Here is a 24,439-nt window from a genome sequence, read left to right on the forward strand (position 1 = left end):
GACCAGCGCCTCAAGGCTGGACACAGCGCATAAGCGGGCGCTTAAAGCGCCGTGCTGTTTCACCTCAACCTCCATGTCCTCGCCAAAACGAACAGCGTCGCCGGCGCCCAGCTCGTCTGAGGCCAAGCGCATCCGCCTCACGGTCAATCAAGGAGTCACCCCCGTCGACCCTGAAAACGCGGCGGGAAAGCGCAGCGAACTCGAGCCGATACAGGGCGGCGACATTGGCAACTTGCCACCCGCACACGTAGGATCTTCGTCGGAGCCCGCGAGCGCGGTCCCCGCGCGTCTTCTCAAGGCAGATGGCGATGGTGAAGGCGTGGACGACAGTGGAGACGTGTCGATGGCGGAGGGCGCGGACGCCGCTGATGAGGAGGTCGAATCCGCGGACGAGAACGACGACGAGGACCCCGCCCAACTTGAAGCCACGCGACTTCGTCTCGAAGAGCAAGCTCGCAAGTACCTCGCCGCCCAGACGCACGAAGTCATCATTCCCTCCTACGCGGCGTGGTTCGACATGTCGAAAATCCACCCCATTGAACGGAGGGCGCTCCCCGAGTTCTTCAACTCGCGACACCGGTCCAAGACACCCGCGATCTATAAAGACTACCGCGACTTCATGATCAACACGTACCGTCTCAGGCCTTCGGAGTACTTGACGGTCACCGCGTGCCGCAGAAACCTGGCGGGAGACGTGTGCGCGATCATGCGCGTCCACGCGTTCCTCGAGCAATGGGGTCTCATAAACTACCAGGTACGGATATATGCGTGTCTTAGCGGCCCCTGCGTTGCTCAGGCCCTCTCAGATCGACCCAGACCAGCGACCTGCCGCGCTCGCACCCCCCTTCACTGGCCACTTCCGCGTCATCCTCGACACTCCCCGTGGTCTTCAGTCTCTCCACCCTGGAACACGGCCAAAGGACCCGAATGCTCAGGCCGCTGTCAACGGCGCCACGAAGCCCTCCCCCACTCCCGCATCCCTCGAACTTCGGAACTCGATATACCAGACTTCAGCCAAGTCTTCGCGTCCTGTCTCCTCCACTGAGGCCGCGTCTCTTGCAAACGGCGCGAATGGTATCTCCGGCGACAACCCCACGACCATCAAGTACCAGTGCGACACCTGTGGCGTCGACTGCACGTCTGTCAGGTACCATTCGCTCAAGCAGAAGAACTTTGAGCTCTGTCCGCCCTGCTACCTCGACGGCCGCTTCCCATCCCACATGTACAGCGGCGACTTCGTCAAGCTGACAAGTACGACGAGTGCGAACGGCGTGCACCAGGCGGCGGGCGCGGCCGCAGACGACGACTGGACGGACCAGGAGATTTTGCTCCTGCTTGAAGGCGTCGAGATGTATGACGACGACTGGTCGGCCATCGAAGAACATGTAGGCACTCGCTCCGCGCAGCAGTGCATTCGCAAGTTCCTCCAGCTGCCTATCGAGGATCCTTATGTTTCCGCGGAGGGCGACCTCGGCCCCCTTCGCTACGCGCGCGTTCCGTTCGAGCAGGCAGACAACCCTGTCATGAGCGTGGTTGCGTTCCTCGCGGGCGTCATCAGTCCCGGCGTCGCAGCGGAGGCCGCGAAGACGGCCCTACACCAGCTCACGGACGGCGACACGAAGGTGGCGCCGGAAGAGGACCAAAAGGAGGGTATCAAAGCGGACAGCACACCCGAGGAGGGTGAGAAGAAAGACGAAGAGAAGATGGAAGAGGACAAGCCGAAGGAGGAGGGCGCGGAGAAGTCGGGCGAGGTCGCGCAGAGCACGGACGGCCAGACCGCGCAGGACGACATGCAGGTCGACGCACAGACCGGGGGCGAGTCGCAGGCGCAGCGCGCGGCCAAGGCCATCCCGCACTCGAAGGTCGTCCGCGCGGCAGACCTCGCGCTCAAGTCCGCGTCGAAGGCAGCGGGTGCGCTCGCCGACGCGGAGGACCTCCAGATCCGCTCGACCCTCGCGTCACTCATCAAGCTCACGCTCACCAAGCTGGAGCTGAAGACTGCGCAGTTCGAGGAACTTGAAGAACTCCTCGAGGACGAGCGGAAGAGCCTCGAGAGCGCGCGGATGGCTTTGGTCAACGAACGCGTCAACCTGAGGCGGTTGCTCGACAATGTCAAGAGCGAGCTCGCGAAGCATGGCGCGACGCCGAATCCCGGGCTCGCGAACGCTGTTGCGCAAGCCCAAACCGGTCTAGGCGTGAGTGGGCAGGGTACGAAGGTGAATGAAGTGCAAGGTGGCGCTCCTGCGGACGGTGACCAGGGCCCGGTGAGCGGCGGGAACATCGCGCAGTTGAGCTAGTGGTGTGCAGTTGCGGACCGATATCTGTTTTTCTACGTCTTTTCGCTGTGATTAATGTTCCATCGTTGCTTCGTACCTACTTTTCGTGTGTATTTTGCTCCTGAGCCTATACATTATTGTGTTGTATTCTTGCTATGCCCGGATTTGTGTGCCTATGAGTTCTACAGCTCGAGCAAAGCAATCTGCAAACAGAAAACTTCAAGATCATCATCGCCAAGTTGAAAAGGGACATACACCGTTGCAGATACAGATGGGCTCAGCGTGTGCCAACAGATCTGCTCGAGTACAAACAGGTGCGAACTTAGAGAGGTGTGAGTAACTACCCACAACTCAAGTCCCACAAACGTTACGTCGAAAGACTTGCGCAAGACTGAGTAGCGGAAGCGCACACCGGATACTTGATAAGCTCTTAGACACTGTGTAAGTGTTTCACGAGGCATTCATCTCAATACGGTATGAAATACGAAGACGGACACGACAGATGAGTGAACGAGCATATTAGCCTTAACAAGTAGTAGATGGAGTACGGTATAACGTTATAAGAAGGGAATGGATCCAGGTTCATGTGCTGGTAATGCGGGAAAAGGGCTTCCGTCCTATCGATACGCGGGCCGAGAGCGAGCCTTGCGCCGCATTCAAACACCCTGCGCCTTGAGGAAGTCGAAGACCATTTGGAACGCCTGGGGTGCTACCTCGTGCAAGTTGAGGTCGTGGCTGTGATATCCAGAGCGTCAGCGCGAGCCCCACCAACAAAAGGAAGAGAAAGGACTGACCCAGCGGGCAGATCGTCGACGGTCTGAACACCCTTCGAGCCCGTGAAAAGCGCCGCCGTCGCGTTGAGCAGACCAACGCAGTCGCCACCACACGCGGAGACATCGTAGCGGCCCTGGAGAACCAACACCGGCGCGGCGACCTTGTCAAAGGCGATCGGAGTGTCGAGCAGCGAGGGGAGCTCGCCGAGCGCGAAGGGCTCGGCCTCGACGTCATAGGTCCAGTCGGCGACGGTGCGGTTGAAGTCTCCCGCGAAGTAGACGTAGGCGAGCGCGAAGCGGTCCGCGGACATGAGGTAGGAGGACGCCAGGTGGCCCCAGCGCGCGGGGTTGAGCGTACTAGCCACCCGCAGCGCCGCCCCAGCGACGAACGGCGCGAAGTATTGGACCGTACCGCTGAAGCCCGTGAGGGCCACCGCGTCGATGGCACCGCTCGCCTCCACGTCGGACGCGGCCGCAACAGAGATGTATGACCCGTAACTGTGGCCGACTAGCCCGACGTGCGTCGCGCCCATCGTCTTGCGCGCGTACTGGGTAAGTGCGCTCAGCACAGCCGTCTCAACTTGGAACTGAGCGTCCGTGAGGGGATCGACTCTGCAAACGGACGGAGTTAGACACTTTGCAAAACAGCGAGGCCAAAACATGCACTTACGTGCCCGCCGACGACGCGACGCCAATGCGATCGTAGCTGAGAACCGAGTATCCCTGGGCGACCGCAGCGTCGACAAAGCTATACTTGAGCCCGCCCTGGAAGTTCGACTGCCAGTAAAGCTTGGATTCGATAATGCCGTGGGTGAGGACCAAAGTCGGGCCTCCGGAGCCGCAGAGGGTGGCGCCGATCTGGTACGTGCTGTTGACCGGCCCAGACGTCTTGCCGGAGATGGGAAGAGGGTCCGCGGTAGTATTGACGTCGCGCTCGGTCAGGTTAAACGCAAGCGCCACCGCATCCCAGTTGTTCGCGATGGTGGTGTTAATGATGAAGCGCGGCACGCTGACAGTGACGGGGATGGTGACCTCGCGGCAAGATGACGCGGTGGTCTGAGTGGTGGTGGTGGAGGGAAGGGCGTGTGCGGTGACAGCGAGAACGCTGAAGAGGGCAGAGGCGATGAAGCTGCGCATCTTGTAGAATAGGTAGAAAAGAGGGACAGCGGCCGGTAGGTGTTTAAGTCCGTGGGTGACCTGGGGACGAGTTGGAAGGGTGATCCCCTGGCCACTTAAGTAGTCCACGGTGCGCCATCGTAGCAGTTGGTAGAGCTACGAAGCCGTCTATTGGCCGTCTGTACGACAACTGCATGCATGAGTGAGTGAGCGAATGAGCAATGATGAATATTGCAACCTTCACGGGAAGTGAAACGGCGAATTTGATGATGCCTGTCCATGCCGCAGATGTGTAAGCCATGGTAGCGCTGTCTCTAAGCCTGCTCTAACCTCACTTACCGTTGCATGCCCTGCCGTCGCGGCACCACAGATTACAAACTCTCTTATCTGAGATTCACCCGCTGAGAGGAATTGTTGAGCCGGGTTCAAGATCATCATATTCGTCAGCCGTTCAAAAATCAAGCGCCGAGACTCTACATCGCCGGATTTGGGCCCGTGTACGGTGTCGGTCAGGGTAAGGCTGCCAGCTGAGTGGACGCTACCCTCTGTTTGGATGTGCTCGAGGCCGATATTCAGGGTACTAGCGGTGCGTATGCGACGGAGCCGCGGTGACTGTGAACGCCGGGCAAAGCATGGTGAACGTGTGAGCGGGCGACTGACGGTGACGAGCCGGCCGGCGGCGGCGCTGTACATCCCACGGATCCTACGACGAGCAAATGAGAAGGCTTCAGGATGTCATGCCCAAGTGGAATAGAGACGTACCGTCGTAACAGTGCCCCCGATAAATTGCACCGAGAGCCCCGCTTCAGAATGAACGGCTCAACACGCACCCAACCTCATATGTGAGTTGACTCCTAGCAAGTCAGCGGGCGACGGGAACGGTGAAGAAATATATTTGCACAACCTGCTAGATGCCCGCACCATCTGGACCTTAACAAGGGCGACAAACGGGTCTATCTATTCTAATTCCACGACGTACCGCGACGAGGAGCTCTACAAAATCAACTTGATGTTTGCACCCTGCTCGATGAGCTCAGAGACGTGCCGCAACCGCAGACGCGTCCTATATCTCTGGTTCGCGCAACACCCGCATGTACCTACAAGCACGATACACAATCAGTACCTCTCCCTAGAACAGCCCGCACACACAGGACGAGCACTCACGGCAATAATCGTCGCTGTCGCGCGTCACGAGCCTGCACACCGTCATCCGCGCGAGATCCAAGACATCCTCCTCCGTCACGAAGCAGCAGTTGATCACCCCCACCTCCTCGATCGGCTCCGCCCCGACGCCAGGGCGGTCGTCTACGGCCAGGCGACTCCGCACGAGGTCCACGAGCGCGCGCCCGCGCAGGTGTCCGCACCAGCGCAGGTCGAGGCGCGTCAGCTGGGGGCAGAGCCCGCGCGGGCCGTGCAGCAGGCGCACGGTGGCATCCGAGATCGAGGACTCGTGCAGGCGCAGCTCGAGCAGGTCCGGGAGCGCGCGGAAGCATGTGGCGAAAGTGTCTGGGTCGAGGTCGATGTCGTGCAGCTCGAGGAGATGCAGAGGTGGGCAGGACGTCTCGATGAAGCGCGTGAGGCTCGGGCCGATGGGGCGTTGGCGGTACCCGAGGTCTTCGAGGGAGCGGAGGCGGAGCTCGCGCAGGGAGGGGGTGTGGAGATGTGGGAGGAGCTCGTTCATGTCGGTGGGCCCGTAGAGCGTGAGACTGGTGAGAGAGGGGAGCGAGGCCATCTTGTCCGGGTCTTGTTCTGGGATGTACTCGTGTTCGTATATGAAGGGCATGGTGAGCGAGAGGGTGCGTAGCTCTGGGAGGCGCTCTAGGATGTTCATGATTCCCTCGGCGGAGAGCGGTCTACTGACTGGACTCTCCTTAACCTCGAGAACGAGGCCAGTGAGGTGCGTGGGGAAGATAGGCACGGCAGGGACGACGGTGGAGACGTAGGACACCGAGGACAGCCTAGGTGCAGTGTCCTTGTTGAACGTCTCCGCCAACCGCGAAAGATCTGAGATACCGTCGACATCTGCAAGATCGAGGGCGGCCGTCTTGATGTCCACCTCGCGCAGTTCGGGAGTCGGGCGACTACACTCGGCAAGGATGATGTCCGCGTGACGCAACGAGTCCGTCTCGATAGTCAAGGACTTCCACTGCGCACTCCGCTCTACCAGCAGGGCCATCACGTCCAGCACCGGCCTCGCGGGAACACGCCATGACGCAGTGACCGTGATATGCAGACCCGCCCCGCCCGCCATCCCCAGCCAAAATCGCGTCCGGTCCAGCACCTGCGCATCGTCGCACTTCACATACACGTGCTTCCAGACTTGTGGCGCGTGCGCGGCCTTGCGCCATGAGGTGCAGACGTGCGAAACGACGACGGGCGCACGCGTCCAGCCATCCGCAACGCAGTGGTCGAAGATCTTGATGAGCAGTTCCTCCGGGAGACGGCGCGCGAGTGTGATGAGGCCCTTGCAGCGCTCGATCGACGCGCGGTGCTTCGCCTGGTCATAGCGCAAGTCGCGGACCTGGTTGAGGAGGTCTTGGATGCGGTCCTCGAGGTCTCCGATGGCCGCTTTGTGTCCGTGGATTGTGTCCCATGCGGTCTTGACCACCTCGGGTGTGGGCTCTAGGCGGTAGAGCGCGCGTTCCTGCTCTGTCAAGAACATGGTATCTATGCCCATGACCATGTGTTAGCGCTCCGTTCATGCAGACGCAGAAAACGTTTGGCGGACCGTGCAGCTTGAGTCCTGAGTCAAATCTACAGATAACCGTCTATCATACGTCTATCTCCTATACGAGCGCGCCCCAACGCAGGAGACAGAAAGAAGGGACGAGAAAGCTCCAGAGTCTAGCGAAGGAGATGGAGGAACGAGTCCAAGTTGCGAGACGCCTGCATGGTGACGACATCGCAGCTGACTCAGCCGGCGCCCACAAACACCCATACACACCCGAAGATTCCCCTTACGTTGTCGTATGCTCAACTTGCCGGCTAACATGCATAGCAACTTGACGCAGTGGAAGCGTGCAGGGCTCATAACCCTGAAGTCCCTGGATCGAAACCAGGAGTTGCTATTTTTGTTTTGGTACGCACCGAATCAGCTCACAGAACTACATTGAGGTATGAGCTAATGCTCTATAACAACGGCACGCTCGATAGATGTTCCATGAGCCATCACGCCCCGCCGATACGACTCTCACAGACAAAACACCACTTCACCCCTCTCACGGCGTCCATTCATACATCGGCAAATCCAACAACACCGTCCTCTTCACCCACTGCGGCAGCGCACGGTACACCACCGGCGGGAGCGGCAGCAGGATCGACGTCTGCGCGCGGTACGCCTGGTAGTTCGCCCACGCCGCGTTCTCCGGGGCCGGATCCTGCGATGCGCCGTCGGGGTACGACATCTTGTGGAACTTCTGCGCGGCGGGCTTCTCGGCCGTGGGCACGCCCGACCCGAAGAGAAGCAAGCTTGGGTCAGGCAGTCCGAGTAAGCACCGGAACGCGGGAAGGGACAGAGGCACGTACATCATGGTAAATAGCGGGGACACGAGCGTGCCGAGCTGCGCGGAGCGCGTGGAAGCGCTCCCAGCGCCGTGCAGGCTCGGGGCGATTGAGAGCGTCCAGATGCCCCACCAGCAGAGAATTCTGGGACGGCCCCAGCGTGTGAGCCGACTGTGCATGTCAGGAACGGAGGGGTACGCACTCGCCGAAGTAGGGCGGATGGCGAGACCATCCCCATAGACCGACCTATGTTTGGAACGTGGAGCGGGAGGATGAGTATTCTGGGATGTTCTGTATGAGAGGGCGAGGCCGCTTACGTCGATGGGTCTATCCTTGGGAGCACCCGATGACTTGTACTGGAACTGGAAAGAAGGTACGCGCAAGGATTAACGCTGTTAGGAAGGAATGACGGGCGGGACGAACCTTCTGAATGTCGGCAATGGACTCGATGAGCCAGCCAATGACCCAGATGATGATGCCGAGGATATCGCTGGCGGTACCAAACGCGGGCTGACCGCGATTCGTTACCGCAGGCGAGTTAAGGACGGTCAGCGGAAGGGAAACCACCCAAACCTATGTAATTCATCAGTATCGTTACCGGGCAAGCGGTGTAGTACATACCCATAGTATCTGGCCTGTCGTTCCCGTGAGCCGCCGATAATCGATGCGGGATGAGGTTTGACGTACCAATCCAGAACCCTGAGAAGTTACTATCCGTCATCAAGCCGCACCCCGGAGATTAACCTAGTACATACCGAGGAACTTGAAGAAGTGGGACCGAATGTCATCGAATCGTGTGTCGCTGCCTGTCTTCAAGACACGGAATAACAGGAAGCCTGATATATTGTCAGTCCGGTGTGCCTCTTTGAGGTTCGGAGATGGAAGTTGCTTACCTGCTAGACGAGAAGCCCATACCATGACAAACACGCTAGTGATGATGTTCCTCGCACTGAACTCCTGACCCAATAGGAGAGTAAGGAGGGCTAAATGCGAGCGTGGTCAACCTTCGCGACCTTGAGCTGGAGGCCACAATATCATCACCTAGTATGAAGAAGTTTGATCCTGGCACATGTACAAGGTAGGTCATTCAACGAGCTATGAGGTAAAACTGAGGGTACTGACCTCCGGTGAAGTCCGTGATTTTGTCAAACTAAAGATGCGTTATGAATATGTTCAAAGCTTCCCAAAGATGGGAAATACCTGGAACGTCCAAGCTATCGCAAATCCAAGCAGCTGATAGCCAACTGTAACGAGGAGAGTGATGGCTAGGTAGTGCCGATCCAAGACGTCGACAGGGTCTCCCATGGGGGCAGAGAGTATAGCAAGTAGTACTGTACTAGGCAAAGGGTCGTGTGCAGTGTCGGAAGATGACAGAAGTTGCAGAAATTCTCCTGCCCGAGGTTACAGCCTGAATGCGAAGTTCCAACTAGTTCCAGAAGAAATCCAAGTACGGAGGGCCCGGCAGAGGACGCTGGGAAAGTCGGACGTCGGCGTGAGATGGTGGTAGGGAGCAAGAAGGCCAACGGTCTCGCGCACGCGGCCCAGTTGTTCTGTGTGTCGGGATCAGATCGACGTGGTGTGAGGAAGTGTCGATTGCTGCAGCCCGCCGCAGGATCAGATCGAGGGATGCTGCAATGCACACGGGCATCCGAGGTGTCGACGCGATCGGTCACAGCCACCGCTCGGACGCGTTATGTACACGTGTTGTGATTGTGGCAACCCCTGACGTCAGGCTGGGCCTTGCCGCCCCAAGGCCTCCCAAGCCTGGATACTTTAAGTCCTCGACGCCATGTTCGGCCTTCTTTCCCTCTTTCCACGACCCTCCCCACCCCCGCACGACTCTTTTCTCCGCGTCGGCGACCCCTTCCTCCTCACCACCGATAACGACGAGCAGCCTACTCTACTCTTGACGACATAAAACCGGCTACTCCACAACTTAAATCCACGATGCTGCCCAAGAAGAAGTATGCGTACCAGGCCGACATGCCTTTCGCGAGGCAGCCATTCAAGTCCATCTACGTCGTCCAACGAATGCTCACGACGCTCGTCATGACTGTCTGGTGGGCCGTCTATTACACCGTCATGCCGCGCTCGTACCGCCCGCGACCCTCGTGGTCAGTCTCGTGCTGTATCGTCGTCAACTTCATGCGACGCATACACAAGGTCACCGAACTTGCGGGCGTAACCTTTGGAACGCGGAATCCGGACAAGGAGTGCTCGAACCGTCACCTGAAGTATACGCGATTCGAATGGGTCGAACCGCTTCCGGACCACCTGCGCACGGGCATCATCGCGGACCCACAAGTCCCGTTCAAGAGAGTTGGGTGCTACGTATGGCCTAAACAGCGACCGAAGAGTGAGTTCGCATGAATTCATTCACATGCAAGCTGAACTGACTTCTGGACGTCTAAGTCATCCCCGTTTGCACAGGCGATCTCACCCAGCCACCCAAAGACCAACTCATGGACGCTGGCGAGTTCGAGAATGCCGCCGGAGAGGTCCCTTTGATTGGTATCTTCCTTCACGGCGGAGGATACTGCCATATGTCGGCGCACGAGAGCTCAAGTCCCTCTCAGATTCCCTCCCGTCTCATGAAGGTATGTTCAAATTTCAATGGTGCTGTCGTCTGTTTCGCTGACACTTTGATAGGACAAGACGTTTACCGAGATCCATGCCGTCGAGTATCGCCTGCTGCAACACGCACCTTTCCCAGCTGCCGTCCAGGACGCGGCGGCTGTTTATGCGCATATAGTCCGCCGTCACCAGCGCCAACGGTCAGGCAAAGACAGTTCCTCTCGGACAACTTCGAGCACACGCGTTGAGGAGCAGGAGACGGAGAGGAAGGGCGACGAGATCGTCGATTACCTCTCTGCATCCAACACAGACTATCAGGCACAAGCCCGCGACAGGAAGGAGAACGAAGACATTCGTGCACGCGTTGCAGATATGAAAGCGAATACGAACTGCAAGATTGTATTGATCGGGGACAGCGCCGGTGGCAACCTCGTCCTTGCTCTTGCACGCTGGATCCGCGACGAGGGCGTTCTTCCTCCGCCCGAAGCACTACTGCTTCTGTCCCCATCTTGCGATCCATGTACGTTTCTCCCGCTTTACTCCGACTGACCCATCACTAATGACCACCCATAGCACATGCATTCCCGGACACACCTTCATCCTACGTCCCACGCCCGCACGCCGATACCGACTACCTCGTCGATACCCCCGAACCCCGCGCGCTCCTCCAACGCACCTTCCTCGGACATAACCCTCTCGAGACCATGCACAGTCCTTACGTCAGCCCAGCCTCATCGCGGGTCCTCCGGGCATTCTACGGAGACGCGTTTGCGTCCAGCGTCGCGGACCTCACCATTGCGCAGCTCGACGACGGCCAGCGCGCATACCTACGCAACATGTCCTCAGTTCCAGCTACGCCTGTACCTTCCACCCCCCTCACTGCCTCCGCCGTCCCCCGCGGCCTCGTGACCGGGCCTCCAGAGGCCGCTGGGCCAGAGCAGGAACGCAGCCCGACGTCGCTCGCGCGCCCCGTCATCGCCTCCCCGCGCGGACTGAGCCTCTTCACAGAGTTCCCGAAGTCGTGCGTCGTCTTAGGGGACGCGGAGCGCCTCGAGCGCGAGGTGATGCGCCTGGTCGGCGCGATGGAGCGCGATGGGGTGGACGTGCACACGATTTGGGTCAAGGACGCGCCGCACGACGTGCTCATGATGGACTACTGGGACGAGCGCGTGCGCGATACTGTGTGGGGGCAGGTCGAGGAGTGGGTGCGTGGGCTGTGAGGGCTGGTGAAGAAATGAATGAACGCGAACGCTTGCACCGGGGTGTACCTTGGGGAGAGATACATGTCATACACGGACTGTACGCCCAGCCTGCGGCGATATACAGTTGCTCTTTGTATACCAATATAGCATATATAGCATATATCGTTGCGTGTAGTAAGTGATGAGACGATACAAGTGGATCGGATGTTCTACCCAAGTACGCGTTCATCAAAACTCAGCAAGCATGGGAAATAAGCCCGCGTTCGCTAACGCGCCCACACTACATAGGCACTTACCTGCAAAAAGACGTTCGAACCGCGGCTTGCGCTCACAGGTAAGCCGCACAAACATCAGCGAACATTATATGTACCACGGAGAGAAAGCGGAAAACGCATTTCGGTTTCCCGCCCCCGGATGCGGCGGCCACGGCGCGCGGACGGGTACTTATCCCGAGGACCACGAAAGGTATGCGCCGGGACTGGAGTTCCTCTCCCGGGGAAGAAATACGAGGCTACCTGTGAGGAAAGGGGGACCAAGGGGCGAATTTGGGGTCGATCAGAGACGTTGAGGGCGAGGGCGAGGTCGAAACGAAAGTAGAATATCTAATCTGAAGAACGCTAGCTAAGTTAGTGAGGGCAAAGGTGGGCAGAGGGTCGGAGGGGGGGAGTCGAAGGCAAAGGAGAGTGCAGGGCCTGCGGGGCGGCGGGGCGGCGGTAGCGAGTCGAAGGCGGCGGGCGGCGGGCGGCGGGCGGCGGAGCGAAGGCCAAGGAGGGATCAAGAGCCGGTCGATGGCGAGTGCGGGGGCGAGGGTGCCTGACCTGAAGACTGTCAGCTGGGTAAATGTCAGTTTATTTTGAAGGCAGCGTGTAGGGGGCGGGGCGAAGTCGGCGGAGCAAAGGCGAGTCTAGGTGGCGAAAGCGAGAGCGGAACGGAGGCGGCGGGTCGAGGGCGGAGGCGGAGATGTGAATGAGTACCTAACTCGAAGAAGGTGAATAAAGTGCGATCAGTACGTCTCGAGGATATGTGGAGATTCAGTAGCACAACGCGGAGGGAGAAAGGAGCAGAATAAACGAACGTGAAATACAGGAGGGGCGAGAACAAGGGACAGAGAAAGAATAGGAAGAACAGGAAGTGTCAGGACTCACCAAGCAGAGGCTGAGGTGGGAAGGAGGTGGAGGGAAGGAAAGACGGGGTTAACGGGGCAGCGATGCTCCCTGCCCCGGTAATTTAGCCATGGCTGCCAGTGGGCCGCCGGCGGTCAGCGGGAGGCTGACACCCGCAGAAAAATGTGATCGATATACGGACATATCCGACCTGTAGTGGCTTTAAAACGTCAAAGTCAGCATCGGTGAGTACCCGGTGTTCATCTAGGTCGAGCGACCAGCGTGCTCGGACGAAATCAAAATCTGCACCAAGCACCCTGAGTCGTTCGTCGAGCGAAACGGCACGCCGGTCAAGAGCGACAAGATGTAGAAAGTTGAATCGAATGAGGATCCAGGGGATTCTGTTGGAGGGAGTGAATCTCGTTGGTAGTGGCGTTGTGTGCAAAATAGGATGCTGCTTCGATACGAGGTAATCAAAAAGTCGCCTATGGTTTCTCGTGTAAGTAACTGCATCATGATATTTCCCGTCACATAGAGTAATCGTAACGCACCATATATACCTAATCATCATCGACAGAGACTTGAAGCATTCCCTTTGCCTGCAGCCTCGGCATCGCCTTTGATACCGCCAACGCGTACTCCTGCAAGTCGACGCTGACTCCTTCACGATGCTGCAAGTCAATAAACACCATCACCTCGACTCTCTCCAGCCGCTCGAAACGCTCAATCATCGCGGTGTCAAGCTCCCGCAGACCGATCCTTTCCGCGCTGTCGCCTCGCGCATACTCCGTCGCGTCACCGTGGACTTTGAGCGTGAATACGCGGAGGGTTGTAGGGACGTTCGCGAGCATCGCGATGCAGACCCGAGCAAGAGGAACGTGCGTGTCGATGCTATACAGGTGGATCCGGTGCATCACGGTGGTGACGGAAGTACACGAGCTGAGGTTCAGGCAGCGCCAATGCTCTGTTCAACCGTGCGATGGTCAGCATGCCTCGCGGCGTACTCATAGGGAATAACTCCGCACCTGGACTGTCTTCGCCCGGTCTGACGGGCCAGCGTGCTGGGAACGGGATGTCGATACGCAGTGCGTTCGGGGCCGCATGTCGTACGAGCTGACCGAAGCTGCGTAATGTTGCTGGCTGGTGCCCTGCTGATATATTATATCTGCCCCCAAGATGCAGCGCGCGGAGGCATCCTGGAACGAGGGCTTTTCGCAGTGCGTCGTACAGAAGGTGCCATCGCTCTTCGGGTGCAATAAAGGGTGTGCGGGAGATGAGTGCGCCCACGTCCAACGTGCGGATAAGGTGTGCCGGGTCGAGGAGAGCATCGGGAATGGGGGGCCAGGTTAGCACGAGCGTCTTTACCGATGTAAAGACCGAGATGGTGTTGAAGAAGGTGAGGAGAGATTGAGGTGTGTTTGAGGAACGAGGGTTAACGAACTCGATGGTCAGCGTCTCCAGCCTCCGTGTGGGTAGACACTGATCCGGGCCGCCTAGGGCATCTGGACTCGAGTCGACCAATAAGATCATGTAAAGGTGAAGTTCTTCCAGCTGGGGGAGTGCTGCGGTGAGGTTGCGAAGCTTGGTGCGATCGAGAATTGGAAAGCTGTCGGACTGGAGATGAACTGTTGGGTCCCGTTGGCTCGTCAGGCGGAGCCGGCGCACAAGGCGGGCAAGTTCGATATTTGTGTCGAGAAAGTCTTGAAGATCGTCAAAAGAGTCCTCGCGGTAGATATCGATGGATGCGAAGAGGTAGGGAAGGGCGATTTCGCGCCATAGGCGCGACACACGGGAGCATGCGAGAATCGCAAGCTTGTCCTCGTGAATGTTGCGAAGGATACCGTCGAAGATCTCGACAGGAAGACCTTGCATGTCGAAGATTTCGACAGGAGCGTCTTGTATATCCCGTTCAGCCCGGGGTTGGCCACCGATACTAGTGTCGTCCTTCATTATCCAAACCTGTTTGTGCCAATGATGGAAGAAAAGAAGGAACAGCAGATGGGCGAACTTAAACAAGATGCACAATTTGGCGCCCTTACCGATATCCTACGATATGCTGGTCCAGGGTTGAGAGACGTTATGGAGAAAGACAGAGAGCAGCCAATTTTATTGCTACAAACCGCACACGCCACAGGATAAATGCAAGCCAGGGCCAGATATAACTACAAGTTAATCTAAAGTACATCCGAAAAAAACCCACAACCTGATGGCCGTGGACATTTATCTACAAGGGGGCCCTCGAAGGAGCCGTCTAAGTCCGGGGGGTATAATCGTCTATGCACCGCGTCAGCAAACCGCAGGCGCGACCAATCACTTCCGCTTTGGCCGTTTTCGGCTGGACCCTTCGTCTTCTGGCGGACGCTTGTCGTCGCTGCGACCTTTGTCCTCCGCCTCCGCCTCGTCGCGTCGCCGTTTATGGCGCCGCTGAGCGCTCTCTCCGGATGGCCCTGGGGAGGACGGACCACGGAGGGAGGAGGGACCGGCGCCCGGAGTGCTAGTGCTGCTCTCGGCAGCTGTGCTCAGGGGACGGAGGATCGTCTGCGAGGAGGAGGAGGAGGACGGGGACGACCGGGAACTTCCTCGCGACGAGCTCGATGAGGACCGTCTACGCCTCATCCCCCGACCCACCCCTGGCGCCAGGTACCCTTCCGTCGGCGGCCGCGGCAGTGTGAAGGACACGTCCCGCGACGGTGGGGTCACCGTGATCTGCGGTGCCCGGGGTGCAGGCGCGGGTCTGCTGGGACCTGCGACGGGTGCGGGCGCGAACGACGCGCCGCGCCGCGAGAAGTGCGAGGCAGAGCGGGTAATCCTCCGGGAAGTGGCCGAGGACGAAGACGAGGAAGCGGCTGGGGACTGTTGGGGCTCGGGATCGAGTCGCCGCCGCGGCGTAGACCGTTCTTCGTCGGACGCATCGCCATTCGAGTCGCGTGCGCGCTTCAGGTGACCCGGCGACTGCGTGGAGGCTCCTGCGCCAGGCGACGACGCGGGCAGTGCCGAGGAGGAGTGTACCGGGGAGGAGTGTACCGAGGAGGCGCGACTGGGCGCGCGCGACGAAGACCGGAACGGCACCAGTGCCAGCGATGACGGGCCAGCCTGAGGGGCAGCCGTGGTGTCCTCCGCATCCTCTACCATTGCGTCGTCGTCGCTGAAGTACCCGACGCTCTCCGCGTCCGCGTCCGAGTCCGCCGCGTCGTCCGCGCGCGCAGGTTCGCGCACGCGCTCTACAGGCTCGACGCCGTCCATCCAGTTCGGGTCCTGGTTCCGCCACTGGCTAGTTTCGAGGATCCGCGCGAAGAGGGGCGCGTGGTCGACGCCGTCGGGGAGCGGGAAGACGTGGTCGACGGCCTGCCAGAACGCGTTCGAGCTCGTGCCGTACCGTTGCTGCAGCCAGGCGATGACGTCGCGCGCGGAGGGAGTGCCGGGGCCGGGGTGGATCTGCCGAAGCGTGGGGATCGGACCCCAGCGCGGGTGCCAGTACCCTGCAGAAGATCGAGGTGAGTTGAGAACAAGAGAAGAGGATGGAGCATATAGGTACGTACGGTTCTCGGGGATGGTCCGTGGATCCCTGCCCCGAAGTTCGCTCGCGGGGGCTACCGTGCTCGGGTCCTCGCCGTCGTGCCAAACCGGTTCGCGCCGCAGCTGCCCGCGAGGCCGGGGTGGAGGGGCCGGGGCAGAGGAGGTGGACGCTTCATTCGCCGTAGACGAAGGACCGGGTAGTCCGTAGAACGCGCCTTCGCGACGGAGCGGGGCGCGTTGCCGATACAAGACCGCCGCTGCGGACGGTGCGGGTCGAGGGGGGTTGTCCGGGTCAGGGTTGAGGTCCGCCGATGATGATGCTGGCACAACGAGCATGCCAGAAGAGGACGCTTGAAGCGCGAAGGGCGTGTCAGTTGTGGAAAGATGCCTAGTATGAAGAGACTCACTGTTCGATGGACCAGCTACCGATGCCATTTCCAGAGCCCGCGTCGCGAGGACGTCCGGGCCAACCGATTGCTCCTCCTGCGAGGAGACCGAGTGAGCGTCGTCCTCGCTGGTTGGGTCGTCGAGAGCGGGGGCCGAGTTGTCGATGTCCTCCGAAGAGGACGAGCCGGAGTGCGCGAGGTCGTCGGATGCCTGGGACGCGCGAGGTGTTGCCGGTGCCGATTCATCCGCGGGTACGTCGTGTGCCGATACCCTGTGGCTAAGATGAGTCTCTAATTTCAGCGCGCAAGCGCTTGGAAGGACGTACTCGGCTGCCTGTGAGGAGAACATGGTCGAGACGAAGCTCGACACTGAACGGATGCCTCGGCTTAGAAAGCCTAAGGCGCCGGTGTTGGGGGTGTCTACCCTCGAGGGCGTAGACATGATGGTAGTGGATGTTGGGGTCGATGCTCTCAGAGCGGGGGAGAGTGGCGCTGGATGTGTTGGGGGAGGAGCAGGTGGTGGAAGGAGTTCAAGAGAACGATGGGCCTACCGCAGACGCGGCGCGCACTTTTATGGTCCCGCACCCGACGCTTTAGCCAGGGTACAATAGCACGCCACTCACGGCGATGCGATCGCTCGGCTCGGTCCTTCGGACAGCGCCCTGGGGCTCGCGGAGGTGAATACAAAGCGCCTCCTGCCTGTTATAGAATGTCAGAACGAGCGCTGCAGCACAAAACGAGGGAATGTGCACTGGCCGTTGCGCCTCGAGGCCCATGTGCATGGGCCTGCGGTACATGAGGCTGGCCACAGCGACCAAGCGGTGGCCCACGCCACTCGCAGCCTTGATCTCTGTAAGGGACACGTTCAGTGGCGGCTTTTGGCTTCTATGAACTACGATAGCGATGGATAGGTTGCTCCGCCTGGTCATTGTGTTGCGAATTCATCTACCTTTCTTCTAATCACTTGACGCCGAGTGCTCCTCTTGACGACACATCGCCTGGTCCTTGAACGCGAGGTCGAGGCGAGGAGAGCAGGGGGGTATATGTTAGATGTCCAGGAGTGATAGTTGGAAGTGAACTATGAGTCCCACTGCGACTGGGTAGCCGAAGTGTGGATGGCGCTTGCTTTGCCGGAGTATACCGGTATTGTATTGTTTTGGACGAGTCTTCTATTTCAGTAGGAGCTAGTAGGGATCGTTTGTCGCAGCAGACGTTGTTACCCGTTCCCGCGGCCGATGGGGGAGGTCTCAGCAAGAAGATCGCACAGTGACTGTACACGCTGGCCAAAGGCTTAAAAAGCTGTGGACGTTTCTGGGCATATGGAGTTTGTGTATGTGCTGTGAAGATAATCAAGTTAGAAGCAGCAATTCCATGTTCTCCTGAGCTAATCCTGCCAACACCGAGAATCGGGATAACACAACTTACCAGACGTCTGGCTGACCCCAGCAAGGCAATATTAATTGCTAGGTTCGCAGGAGTGCAATCCACACCTATCACAGTTCACGAGGAGTTACTTGATATCTGAAAGTGAATACACATAGATTTGAAGAACTTGCTGCCGCGAGGTATGACTTAGATTGAAGGATGTGCAGTAACAGAGTTTGCGAAAACAGGCGAAAACGTGGCGGCGTTGAGTAGCGTCTCGGAGAATGCCGGACTGGAGAACTGGAGGGCGCTACTAGGGCGCTGCGACTGCGACTTGATTCGCAACGGCGACCACCACCACACCGCCACTGACCACCAGACCGTCACTACCTCTGAGGATTATGTTTGCTACAGCAGTGCAACCCAGCATTGTCTCTCTCTTCTCATCTACGGGCAGCGATCCGCTCAGTCTCTTCGCTTCGCACGCCGACACCTCCTTGCCCTCCGATTCTTTCGTTTGCATCCTCAATGATGCTGCTTCGCAACCGACACCCCCAACCCCGAGGAAGCTGATGGACCTCTCCGACGATATTGAAGAGTCCTCTTCCCCAGACTATGCGCTAGGACAGAGCGTATTGCACATCCAGTCGCCCACCATCAGGACGACATACATCCGATGTCCGCCTGCGGGGGGCTCGCGTGCGTCTCACAGACACTTGGGGTTGAAACATCCTTGGATACATCTGCAAGTGCGGAACTTGCATAGAGAGTGGGCTTTTGAGGTCGGTCTGGCCGACCAGTCTGGTCGGGAGGGTGTCGTACGGTGCGCCACATTCCAGGTATGTGTCTTGCTAGAAAGATATTACGACCTTGGACGCAAGACGACGTCTTCTATGTCTGCTGCAATGGTACCCATTTCAAACGAACGTGTCGGCTTGAAAACGATGTGCTCATGCTATGAGTGATACGTTCCCTTGTGGGTTCGACCCTGTGGTACGTATGGTCGCCCGTCCGCACCTCCTGAATCCCGCCCCGTCCCTGTGGCCCGTACGCTGACGGTAACCCTCCAGAAAGAACCGAACCTAAAGCTTGGGAGCCCGCCGCTGCTTCTCCTCCCGCTCTCCTTCCCCCCACCCTCGTCGCGACCACTCACGTCGTGGTGCACGGTGGCTATCAACCTCCCTTCCCTCCTCCCGCACTTCTCCTCCGCCGCTCTCACCCACGAAGATCAAGAAGGGCGTGCTTCCTCTTCTTCTCTGGCTGGGCACCGGGCCACCCAAGTACCCAGCGGGGTCTATTCACACGTCTCGTACGTGAAGGTGTACGCAAACTGCCGGTTGCGCAGGATATGGTTCAGCGAAGGCGGGCCGCAACAGCGGCTCCCTTGGGAGTTCCAGCTTTACGCGGCGGTCTGATTTTCTGCGAGGTACTGTGAGTTTTGGAGCACATCTTGCGCCCTCGTTCCTCGCTGATGACCAGGTGGTAGGGACGGCGGACGAGGCACCTCGCTTGCTGGAGCAAGCGGCACCGCGCTTCATGCGTGGGTGGGCACGGGTGTTCGCCTTTCCGAAGTGACTAGAGCCATGCCGTACCACCTGTCAATCCAAACGAATCTACTAGAGCCTTGCCTTGCCGTACTGCTGGGTCGTCCAATGCAATGGGCCGCGTCGTATCTTCGACGTCGGTCAGAAATTTGACTCGGGGTGTCAACCCGTTCCCTCGCTCACGCGCACCCGCATGGAGCAGGCAGCTGGCATGCTTCTGCTACCGCATTGCTGGTCGCTGTCACCTCTTGCATCGACGGTCTTCTCTCTCTCTCGCGTCCCGACACACGGGACCGAACCCTCGCCTCCGAACCAGGGGTTGGGGATGCAGAATCCATCCGCACCGGATGCGCGTGCGAGCTCGAGTGCCGTGATCCGGCTCCCAGGGTCGCTCGGGCTGGGTGCTGTGCCAAAAGTTGGGTGCAGTACCGAGATTGGCGGCCGCGCAATCCCCATTCTGTCAAACATCGCAGAGCCCGACGCCTTGTCTCTGAAAGAGACACTCGCATGGGCGCATGCTCGACGCGCCATCCTTGTACTTGCACTCTCATCGGTGGGAAGACCGTTCTTCGCACATGTGTTTGCACGCGGGGACCGCACGGAAGATCCCCTCAGCAAAGAGATGGATGCAGAGACACTCCATTGAGCAGCGCTCATATGGAGCTCCTTATCGCTGAACACTCCAAAAGTGCAGGGGGAGTACTCGTACGCGTCTGCTCCGGTGCTGAACTTTTCGCTCATTACCGCCGGTCTAGGCGTCTGCAGCTGCCAGCGCTTACGCGCCACAGCGGATCTGGTTTTGTTGTAGAGCAGCATCTAGCATAACCATTGATTGCAAGCCTGAAAAGATGTTTCGGATGTTGTAAACCCATATGTTTCGCTGTATGTGGTCCTAAGTAGGTCTACAGTTCGCGTTACTGCGACTTATGCGAGTCGGAGGAGCTCGCGCTGTGCGTCTGTGACTGTGGAACGCGTTATGCCAGGTTATGCCCTGTTATGCCTTAACAGTGACTGTGACGTAACGTGAAGAACGCGACGCCTCGCGACGCGCCTCGCGTCGACGGTACGCGACTTGCCTTCCACCACGACCATCTCCTCTCCTCCGCCGCATTCTCATGTCAGACCACCGCTCACCACGCGTTAACAAAGCCCGCATGGCCGACTTCAAGGGTCAGACTGTCAGGCTCATCGCGAAGATCATCAACGTGCGTTCACACCGGCAGTTTCTTAACCGCACCTCCCGGGCTGAGCGCTGAGCTTCGGGCATAGTTCCGAGACGACGTAGCGATCGTGGAAGCCTCAGACGGCGGAGAAGTGGAAGTGAAGATGCTCAAGGTGTGTCTCGGGTGCTACACGGGCCAAAAATATCGAGCGCAGTCTGAGCGTATCGCAGGACGTGAAGATCGACGCGCCCTACATGGAGGTTATCGGCCAGGTGGTGGACGAGCGGACCATTAAGATGATGGGCTGCGTGCAATTGGGTCTCAACGTCGGTGCGTGCCGTCCACTTCGCCCGCAACTACATGCATTCTGAGGGCCCGGGCTCCCAGACATGAAGCTTGCGAACGACGTCGTAGAAGTATGGCATGACCCCAAGTTTGCGAGTATGTTCTAGTCCCGTGCTTCCTCGCTGTCTGTGCATGGTATGTTAGCCCTCTTTGCGACGACCATGCCTGGTTGTCTAATCTAATGTTCTGGACAGATCTGTCAATCCTGTATTTGTAGTACATTTGTATCGGTGCAATCTTGCTATGTTGGGACGCCGGACGCGTCCACACTCCTCGGTTACCCAGATTTCATATCGCGTTTGGTGTCCCTGGCAGCGGAGTGTGCCTGACACCCCACAAGGCTCCAATCCGCAAGGCATGATTCGCTCGATAATCTTACGTCCTCCGGCAGCCGTTGTTGCACGCACCGTGGCCGTTTGGGTTTTTGCTGATGACTTGCAGTACGGTCGACGCAATGCTGTATGCGAATCGCGACATCAACCGGGCGTAATCTCCTGTTCTGCCACCAGTCGAACTGGAGGAGTCCAGGCAGGGTCTCTCGGGGTCAATTGCCTACATGTGCGGACGGGGGCGCAAGCAGTGGGGTGAGTCTTTGCCTCGAGCACTCTGAAACTCTGAAACCACTCGGTACTTTTTCCTAGCTTGAGACAACATGACGTCGACGGAGGTTCACGAGCGGTCTAGCCGACTCTGCTTACACACAAACCGCCTTTACATTACCTGTACGTCGCTGTGAATATTTGCCCATCGTCCATGCGGTACCGTGCGTTCACTGTCTGCTAGTTCATACCAGCCAGTGGGCTCCTACCGACAGTTCGGGCGCCCACCTGTCTATTCGCGACAGGAAGCTTCACTGCTGGGAACTTGCTGAATTTTCTTTGTTCATAGCCGGGGATTGATTAACGCAAACGTCGAAACTAGGCAAACATGACACAGGTGGCGTGTTGCTCGAGAAGCATCGTGGGTGCTATCAATCCGGTACATCCATCTGTCTACTACTCGACAGCGACGCGCGTCCTCGGCGTACCCTGCCAGCGGTCTATTATTATACCCGCGAGAGGAACAAGAACGGCACAAGGATGATGTTGTACTCCAACGCCGGCCGTATGTTAAGGAACCTAGTTCGGTACCCCGTTCCTTCCGCACCAGCTGCAAGCGGTGTGGCTAGTTCCGAGGGCGCGGGAACAAACACGAGGGCCGTTCCCAAGAGCGCTTCGGGAAACCTCGGCCTTGCTACAGGAGGAAGGGCCAAGCCTACGGTGCGTGCGACGCCTCTACCATGGGCGTGTCCCCGATTCAATGGTTTTTTTCAAGATGACCATTTATTCGAGTCAGATGAGCTCGGCCTCGCTGCCCTACGCACCGCAGCGTTCATCACCGCAGGGAGGACCCTTGGACGACCCTCGATGGATGATGTGTAACCAATTGCCAACTTACCACGTCAAACATGTACATGTCAATCACACACGGCTGGATGCAACAATTACCATATACGGAGGCCCGATGCGCACTATGTCCTCTCCGGAGCTCCCAGAGACCACAGCCCATCTGCGCATTGCGTTTCCGTCTCACCGGCTATTCACGGGTGCCCATCATCTACGCCCGGAGCTTGCAAACAGGCTTTGCGAGCACGACTCCCTCGGGCCCGGGAAGGCGCTCAACAAGGTCTTTCTGCTCACACACTCGACACACCACTTCGCACGGCCTCCCAGCCTCCCCGTTCGGCAACTCACAACCGGGTCTCCTTTTTCTCTGGTACGTCAGAGCGTACCACAGCCTCCTGTCGCACCTGCCCACAGGCTGGTTATTTTATTAACGTCTCCAGGAACAATAGGGCTTTGATGCACCCGAGCTCTGTTCCCGGGACGCCCGAACGCATACAGTCGACCCGTCGATCTTCTCATGCGTGTACAGGATACCGGACGCGCCCTCCGCGCACGCGCCCCCGATTCCGGTCCCGTTGGGGAACTCTTTGAGTCGTTTGGGCTGGCGGCACCCGCTTATTGGCCATGGGACGGCGCGAACGCGTCTCACCGACGCTTTGGGACACTCTCATGCCCGCCAGCCCTTCTATGAATGGCGATATTCGTGCCCTGCGATTGGCTGGGGCGCGTATGTACGCAAGTTCGCAGTCCGGGCGCGCGCATGAGGGCTGCGCCCGTATGGGGATGGCCGCCGCAAATGCAAGTTCGCAGAACGCTGAGGGCCCAGGCGAAGGAGTATAAAGGCTGCCGCAAAACTGCAGGAAGTCCTCAGGCCAACGAGCTCTCTTCCTCCATCCCTCGCAATCCCAGGCAATGGCGTTCAAGCTCCTTGGTTCCTTCGTCTCCCTCCTCGCGGCCCTCCAGGTCGCTAACGGTATGATTTGCCCCTGCTTCTATGGGTACGCCTTCGCTGACATGAGCGACATTTCCTTTCAGGTGCCCTCACCCGCCGTGTGACGTGCGCCACCGGCCAGGTCACCTCGAACGCGGCCTGCTGCGCGCTCTTCCCCGTCATCGACGACATCCAGACGAACCTGTTCGACGGCGGCGAGTGCGGTGAGGAGGTCCACGAGTCCCTCCGCCTCACCTTCCACGACGCCATCGGCATCTCGCCCGCCATCGCCAAGACCGGTGTCTTCGGTGGTGGAGGCGCGGACGGCTCCATTGCCATCTTCGCCGACATCGAGACGAACTTCCACGCCAACAACGGCGTTGACGAGATCATCGGCGAGCAGGCGCCCTTCATCGCCCGCCACAACCTGACCACCGCCGACTTGTACGTTCTCTCATGCTGGATTTGATGGCATTATGCATTGCTGACTTCTGGGTGCAGCATCCAGTTGGCCGGTGCCATCGGTGTCTCCAACTGCCCTGGCGCGCCCCGCCTGAACGTCTTCATCGGCCGCAAGGACGCGACCCAGCCCGCTCCCGACCTGACGGTCCCCGAGCCCTTCGACGACGTCACCAAGATTCTCGCTCGCTTCGAGGATGCCGGCAAGTTTACCCCCGCTGAGGTTGTTGCCCTGCTTGCCTCGTATGTCCCCACATACCCTCGTTCTTAGACCTTACACTGACCCACGTCTCACAGGCACACGATCGCCGCTGCCGACCACGTCGACCCCACCATCCCGGGAACGCCCTTCGACTCCACCCCCGAGCTGTTCGACACCCAGTTCTTCATCGAGACGCAGCTCAAAGGCACGCTCTTCCCCGGCAACGGCAGCAACCAGGGTGAGGTCGAGTCTCCCCTCGGCGGTGAGCTCCGTCTCCAGTCCGATGGCCTCCTTGCGCGCGACCAGCGCACCGCCTGCGAGTGGCAGTCGTTCGTCAACAACCAGGCGAAGCTCCAGAGCGCGTTCAAGGCCGCGTTCGCGAAGATGACCGTGCTCGGCCAGAACACCCGCGCGCTCATCGACTGCTCGGACGTCGTCCCCACCCCGCCCGCCGCCGCCAGCAAGGCGCACTTCCCCGCCGGCCTCTCCCACCGCGACATCGAGCAGGCGTGCCGCGCAACGCCCTTCCCCACGCTCCCCACGGACCCCGGACCCGTCACCACCGTCGCCCCTGTGTAAGTCCAGCTCTCCCCTCAGA

The 24,439-nt window shown here is 59.0% G+C and overlaps 10 protein-coding genes and 1 non-coding gene across 11 annotated transcripts; 6 read left to right on the forward strand and 5 right to left on the reverse strand.

The window, feature by feature from the left end:
- Window positions 1-56: 56 nt before the first annotated feature.
- On the forward strand, window positions 57-2,426 carry TRAVEDRAFT_172999 (Smarcc1 protein). Its single transcript, XM_008044254.1, has 2 exons — window positions 57-754; window positions 807-2,426. Exons 1-2 carry the CDS (start codon window positions 74-76, stop codon window positions 2,295-2,297), a joined length of 2,172 nt encoding a protein of 723 aa, XP_008042445.1. The 5' UTR covers window positions 57-73; the 3' UTR covers window positions 2,298-2,426.
- Window positions 2,427-3,069: 643 nt separating this feature from the next.
- On the reverse strand, window positions 3,070-4,102 carry TRAVEDRAFT_81880 (alpha/beta-hydrolase; the record flags this gene model as incomplete). Its single annotated transcript, XM_008044255.1, has 2 exons — window positions 3,070-3,661; window positions 3,720-4,102. Coding segments are annotated over 2 exons (975 nt in total), but the record flags the coding sequence as incomplete, so codon positions are not given.
- Window positions 4,103-5,041: 939 nt separating this feature from the next.
- TRAVEDRAFT_74160 (uncharacterized protein) lies at window positions 5,042-6,971 on the reverse strand. Its single transcript, XM_008044256.1, has 3 exons — window positions 6,894-6,971; window positions 5,330-6,832; window positions 5,042-5,262 (listed from the first exon to the last, which is right to left on the reverse strand). The coding sequence occupies exons 2-3, from the start codon at window positions 6,825-6,827 to the stop codon at window positions 5,159-5,161; spliced, it is 1,602 nt and encodes a 533-aa protein (XP_008042447.1). The 5' UTR covers window positions 6,828-6,832; window positions 6,894-6,971; the 3' UTR covers window positions 5,042-5,158.
- A 190-nt stretch (window positions 6,972-7,161) lies between these two features.
- Window positions 7,162-7,233, forward strand: TRAVEDRAFT_t165. Its single transcript has one exon. It is a non-coding gene; the product is annotated as a tRNA-Met (tRNA).
- A 10-nt stretch (window positions 7,234-7,243) lies between these two features.
- Window positions 7,244-9,266, reverse strand: TRAVEDRAFT_60453 (DUF1295-domain-containing protein). The gene is made up of 12 exons (XM_008044257.1): window positions 8,867-9,266; window positions 8,789-8,816; window positions 8,708-8,728; window positions 8,560-8,649; window positions 8,422-8,502; window positions 8,354-8,365; window positions 8,288-8,301; window positions 8,090-8,239; window positions 7,984-8,028; window positions 7,869-7,912; window positions 7,691-7,810; window positions 7,244-7,633 (listed from the first exon to the last, which is right to left on the reverse strand). Exons 1-12 carry the CDS (start codon window positions 8,969-8,971, stop codon window positions 7,384-7,386), a joined length of 960 nt encoding a protein of 319 aa, XP_008042448.1. The 5' UTR covers window positions 8,972-9,266; the 3' UTR covers window positions 7,244-7,383.
- Window positions 9,267-9,523: 257 nt separating this feature from the next.
- TRAVEDRAFT_60454 (alpha/beta-hydrolase) lies at window positions 9,524-11,638 on the forward strand. The gene is made up of 4 exons (XM_008044258.1): window positions 9,524-10,022; window positions 10,079-10,263; window positions 10,316-10,760; window positions 10,814-11,638. The coding sequence occupies exons 1-4, from the start codon at window positions 9,614-9,616 to the stop codon at window positions 11,458-11,460; spliced, it is 1,686 nt and encodes a 561-aa protein (XP_008042449.1). The 5' UTR covers window positions 9,524-9,613; the 3' UTR covers window positions 11,461-11,638.
- Window positions 11,639-12,994: 1,356 nt separating this feature from the next.
- Window positions 12,995-14,495, reverse strand: TRAVEDRAFT_66542 (uncharacterized protein; the record flags this gene model as incomplete). Its single annotated transcript, XM_008044259.1, has 3 exons — window positions 12,995-13,030; window positions 13,097-13,509; window positions 13,571-14,495. The coding sequence occupies 2 exons, from the start codon at window positions 14,493-14,495 to the stop codon at window positions 13,106-13,108; spliced, it is 1,329 nt and encodes a 442-aa protein (XP_008042450.1). The 3' UTR covers window positions 12,995-13,030; window positions 13,097-13,105.
- A 311-nt stretch (window positions 14,496-14,806) lies between these two features.
- On the reverse strand, window positions 14,807-16,889 carry TRAVEDRAFT_74164 (uncharacterized protein; the record flags this gene model as incomplete). Its single annotated transcript, XM_008044260.1, has 4 exons — window positions 14,807-16,024; window positions 16,085-16,411; window positions 16,469-16,719; window positions 16,774-16,889. The coding sequence occupies 4 exons, from the start codon at window positions 16,887-16,889 to the stop codon at window positions 14,856-14,858; spliced, it is 1,863 nt and encodes a 620-aa protein (XP_008042451.1). The 3' UTR covers window positions 14,807-14,855.
- Window positions 16,890-18,213: 1,324 nt separating this feature from the next.
- On the forward strand, window positions 18,214-19,425 carry TRAVEDRAFT_153672 (uncharacterized protein; the record flags this gene model as incomplete). Its single annotated transcript, XM_008044261.1, has 3 exons — window positions 18,214-18,651; window positions 18,883-19,243; window positions 19,299-19,425. The coding sequence occupies 2 exons, from the start codon at window positions 18,214-18,216 to the stop codon at window positions 19,225-19,227; spliced, it is 783 nt and encodes a 260-aa protein (XP_008042452.1). The 3' UTR covers window positions 19,228-19,243; window positions 19,299-19,425.
- Window positions 19,426-20,458: 1,033 nt separating this feature from the next.
- TRAVEDRAFT_60456 (replication factor A protein 3) lies at window positions 20,459-21,147 on the forward strand. The gene is made up of 5 exons (XM_008044262.1): window positions 20,459-20,561; window positions 20,626-20,691; window positions 20,750-20,849; window positions 20,907-20,999; window positions 21,059-21,147. Exons 1-4 carry the CDS (start codon window positions 20,472-20,474, stop codon window positions 20,969-20,971), a joined length of 321 nt encoding a protein of 106 aa, XP_008042453.1. The 5' UTR covers window positions 20,459-20,471; the 3' UTR covers window positions 20,972-20,999; window positions 21,059-21,147.
- Window positions 21,148-23,161: 2,014 nt separating this feature from the next.
- Window positions 23,162-24,420, forward strand: MnP3s (manganese-dependent peroxidase; the record flags this gene model as incomplete). The annotated part of the gene is made up of 4 exons (XM_008044263.1): window positions 23,162-23,222; window positions 23,285-23,624; window positions 23,682-23,882; window positions 23,937-24,420. 4 exons carry the CDS (start codon window positions 23,162-23,164, stop codon window positions 24,418-24,420), a joined length of 1,086 nt encoding a protein of 361 aa, XP_008042454.1.
- Between the last annotated feature and the right edge of the window lie 19 nt (window positions 24,421-24,439).

The sequence above is a fragment of the Trametes versicolor genome (genome assembly GCF_000271585.1).
Source record: "Trametes versicolor FP-101664 SS1 unplaced genomic scaffold TRAVEscaffold_10, whole genome shotgun sequence".
Taxonomy (NCBI): domain Eukaryota; kingdom Fungi; phylum Basidiomycota; class Agaricomycetes; order Polyporales; family Polyporaceae; genus Trametes; species Trametes versicolor.

Bases quoted from the DNA above. Each gene is read 5' to 3' on its own strand.
- TRAVEDRAFT_172999 (XM_008044254.1), top strand. From the start codon at position 74: ATGTCCTCGCCAAAACGAACAGCGTCGCCGGCGCCCAGCTCGTCTGAG. The intron at 755-806 runs GTACGGATATAT...AGGCCCTCTCAG, and splicing joins GGGGTCTCATAAACTACCAG to ATCGACCCAGACCAGCGACC.
- TRAVEDRAFT_74160 (XM_008044256.1), bottom strand. From the start codon at position 6,827: ATGTTCTTGACAGAGCAGGAACGCGCGCTCTACCGCCTAGAGCCCACA. The intron at 5,263-5,329 runs GTGAGTGCTCGT...TCGTGCTTGTAG, and splicing joins CGACAGCGACGATTATTGCC to GTACATGCGGGTGTTGCGCG.
- TRAVEDRAFT_60453 (XM_008044257.1), bottom strand. From the start codon at position 8,971: ATGGGAGACCCTGTCGACGTCTTGGATCGGCACTACCTAGCCATCACT. The intron at 8,729-8,788 runs GTCAGTACCCTC...TACATGTGCCAG, and splicing joins AATCACGGACTTCACCGGAG to GATCAAACTTCTTCATACTA. The intron at 7,913-7,983 runs GTAAGCGGCCTC...TTCCAAACATAG, and splicing joins CCAAGGATAGACCCATCGAC to GTCGGTCTATGGGGATGGTC.
- TRAVEDRAFT_60454 (XM_008044258.1), top strand. From the start codon at position 9,614: ATGCTGCCCAAGAAGAAGTATGCGTACCAGGCCGACATGCCTTTCGCG. The intron at 10,264-10,315 runs GTATGTTCAAAT...ACACTTTGATAG, and splicing joins TTCCCTCCCGTCTCATGAAG to GACAAGACGTTTACCGAGAT. The intron at 10,761-10,813 runs GTACGTTTCTCC...GACCACCCATAG, and splicing joins GTCCCCATCTTGCGATCCAT to CACATGCATTCCCGGACACA.
- TRAVEDRAFT_60456 (XM_008044262.1), top strand. From the start codon at position 20,472: ATGTCAGACCACCGCTCACCACGCGTTAACAAAGCCCGCATGGCCGAC. The intron at 20,562-20,625 runs GTGCGTTCACAC...CTTCGGGCATAG, and splicing joins TCATCGCGAAGATCATCAAC to TTCCGAGACGACGTAGCGAT. The intron at 20,850-20,906 runs GTGCGTGCCGTC...CCGGGCTCCCAG, and splicing joins GCAATTGGGTCTCAACGTCG to ACATGAAGCTTGCGAACGAC.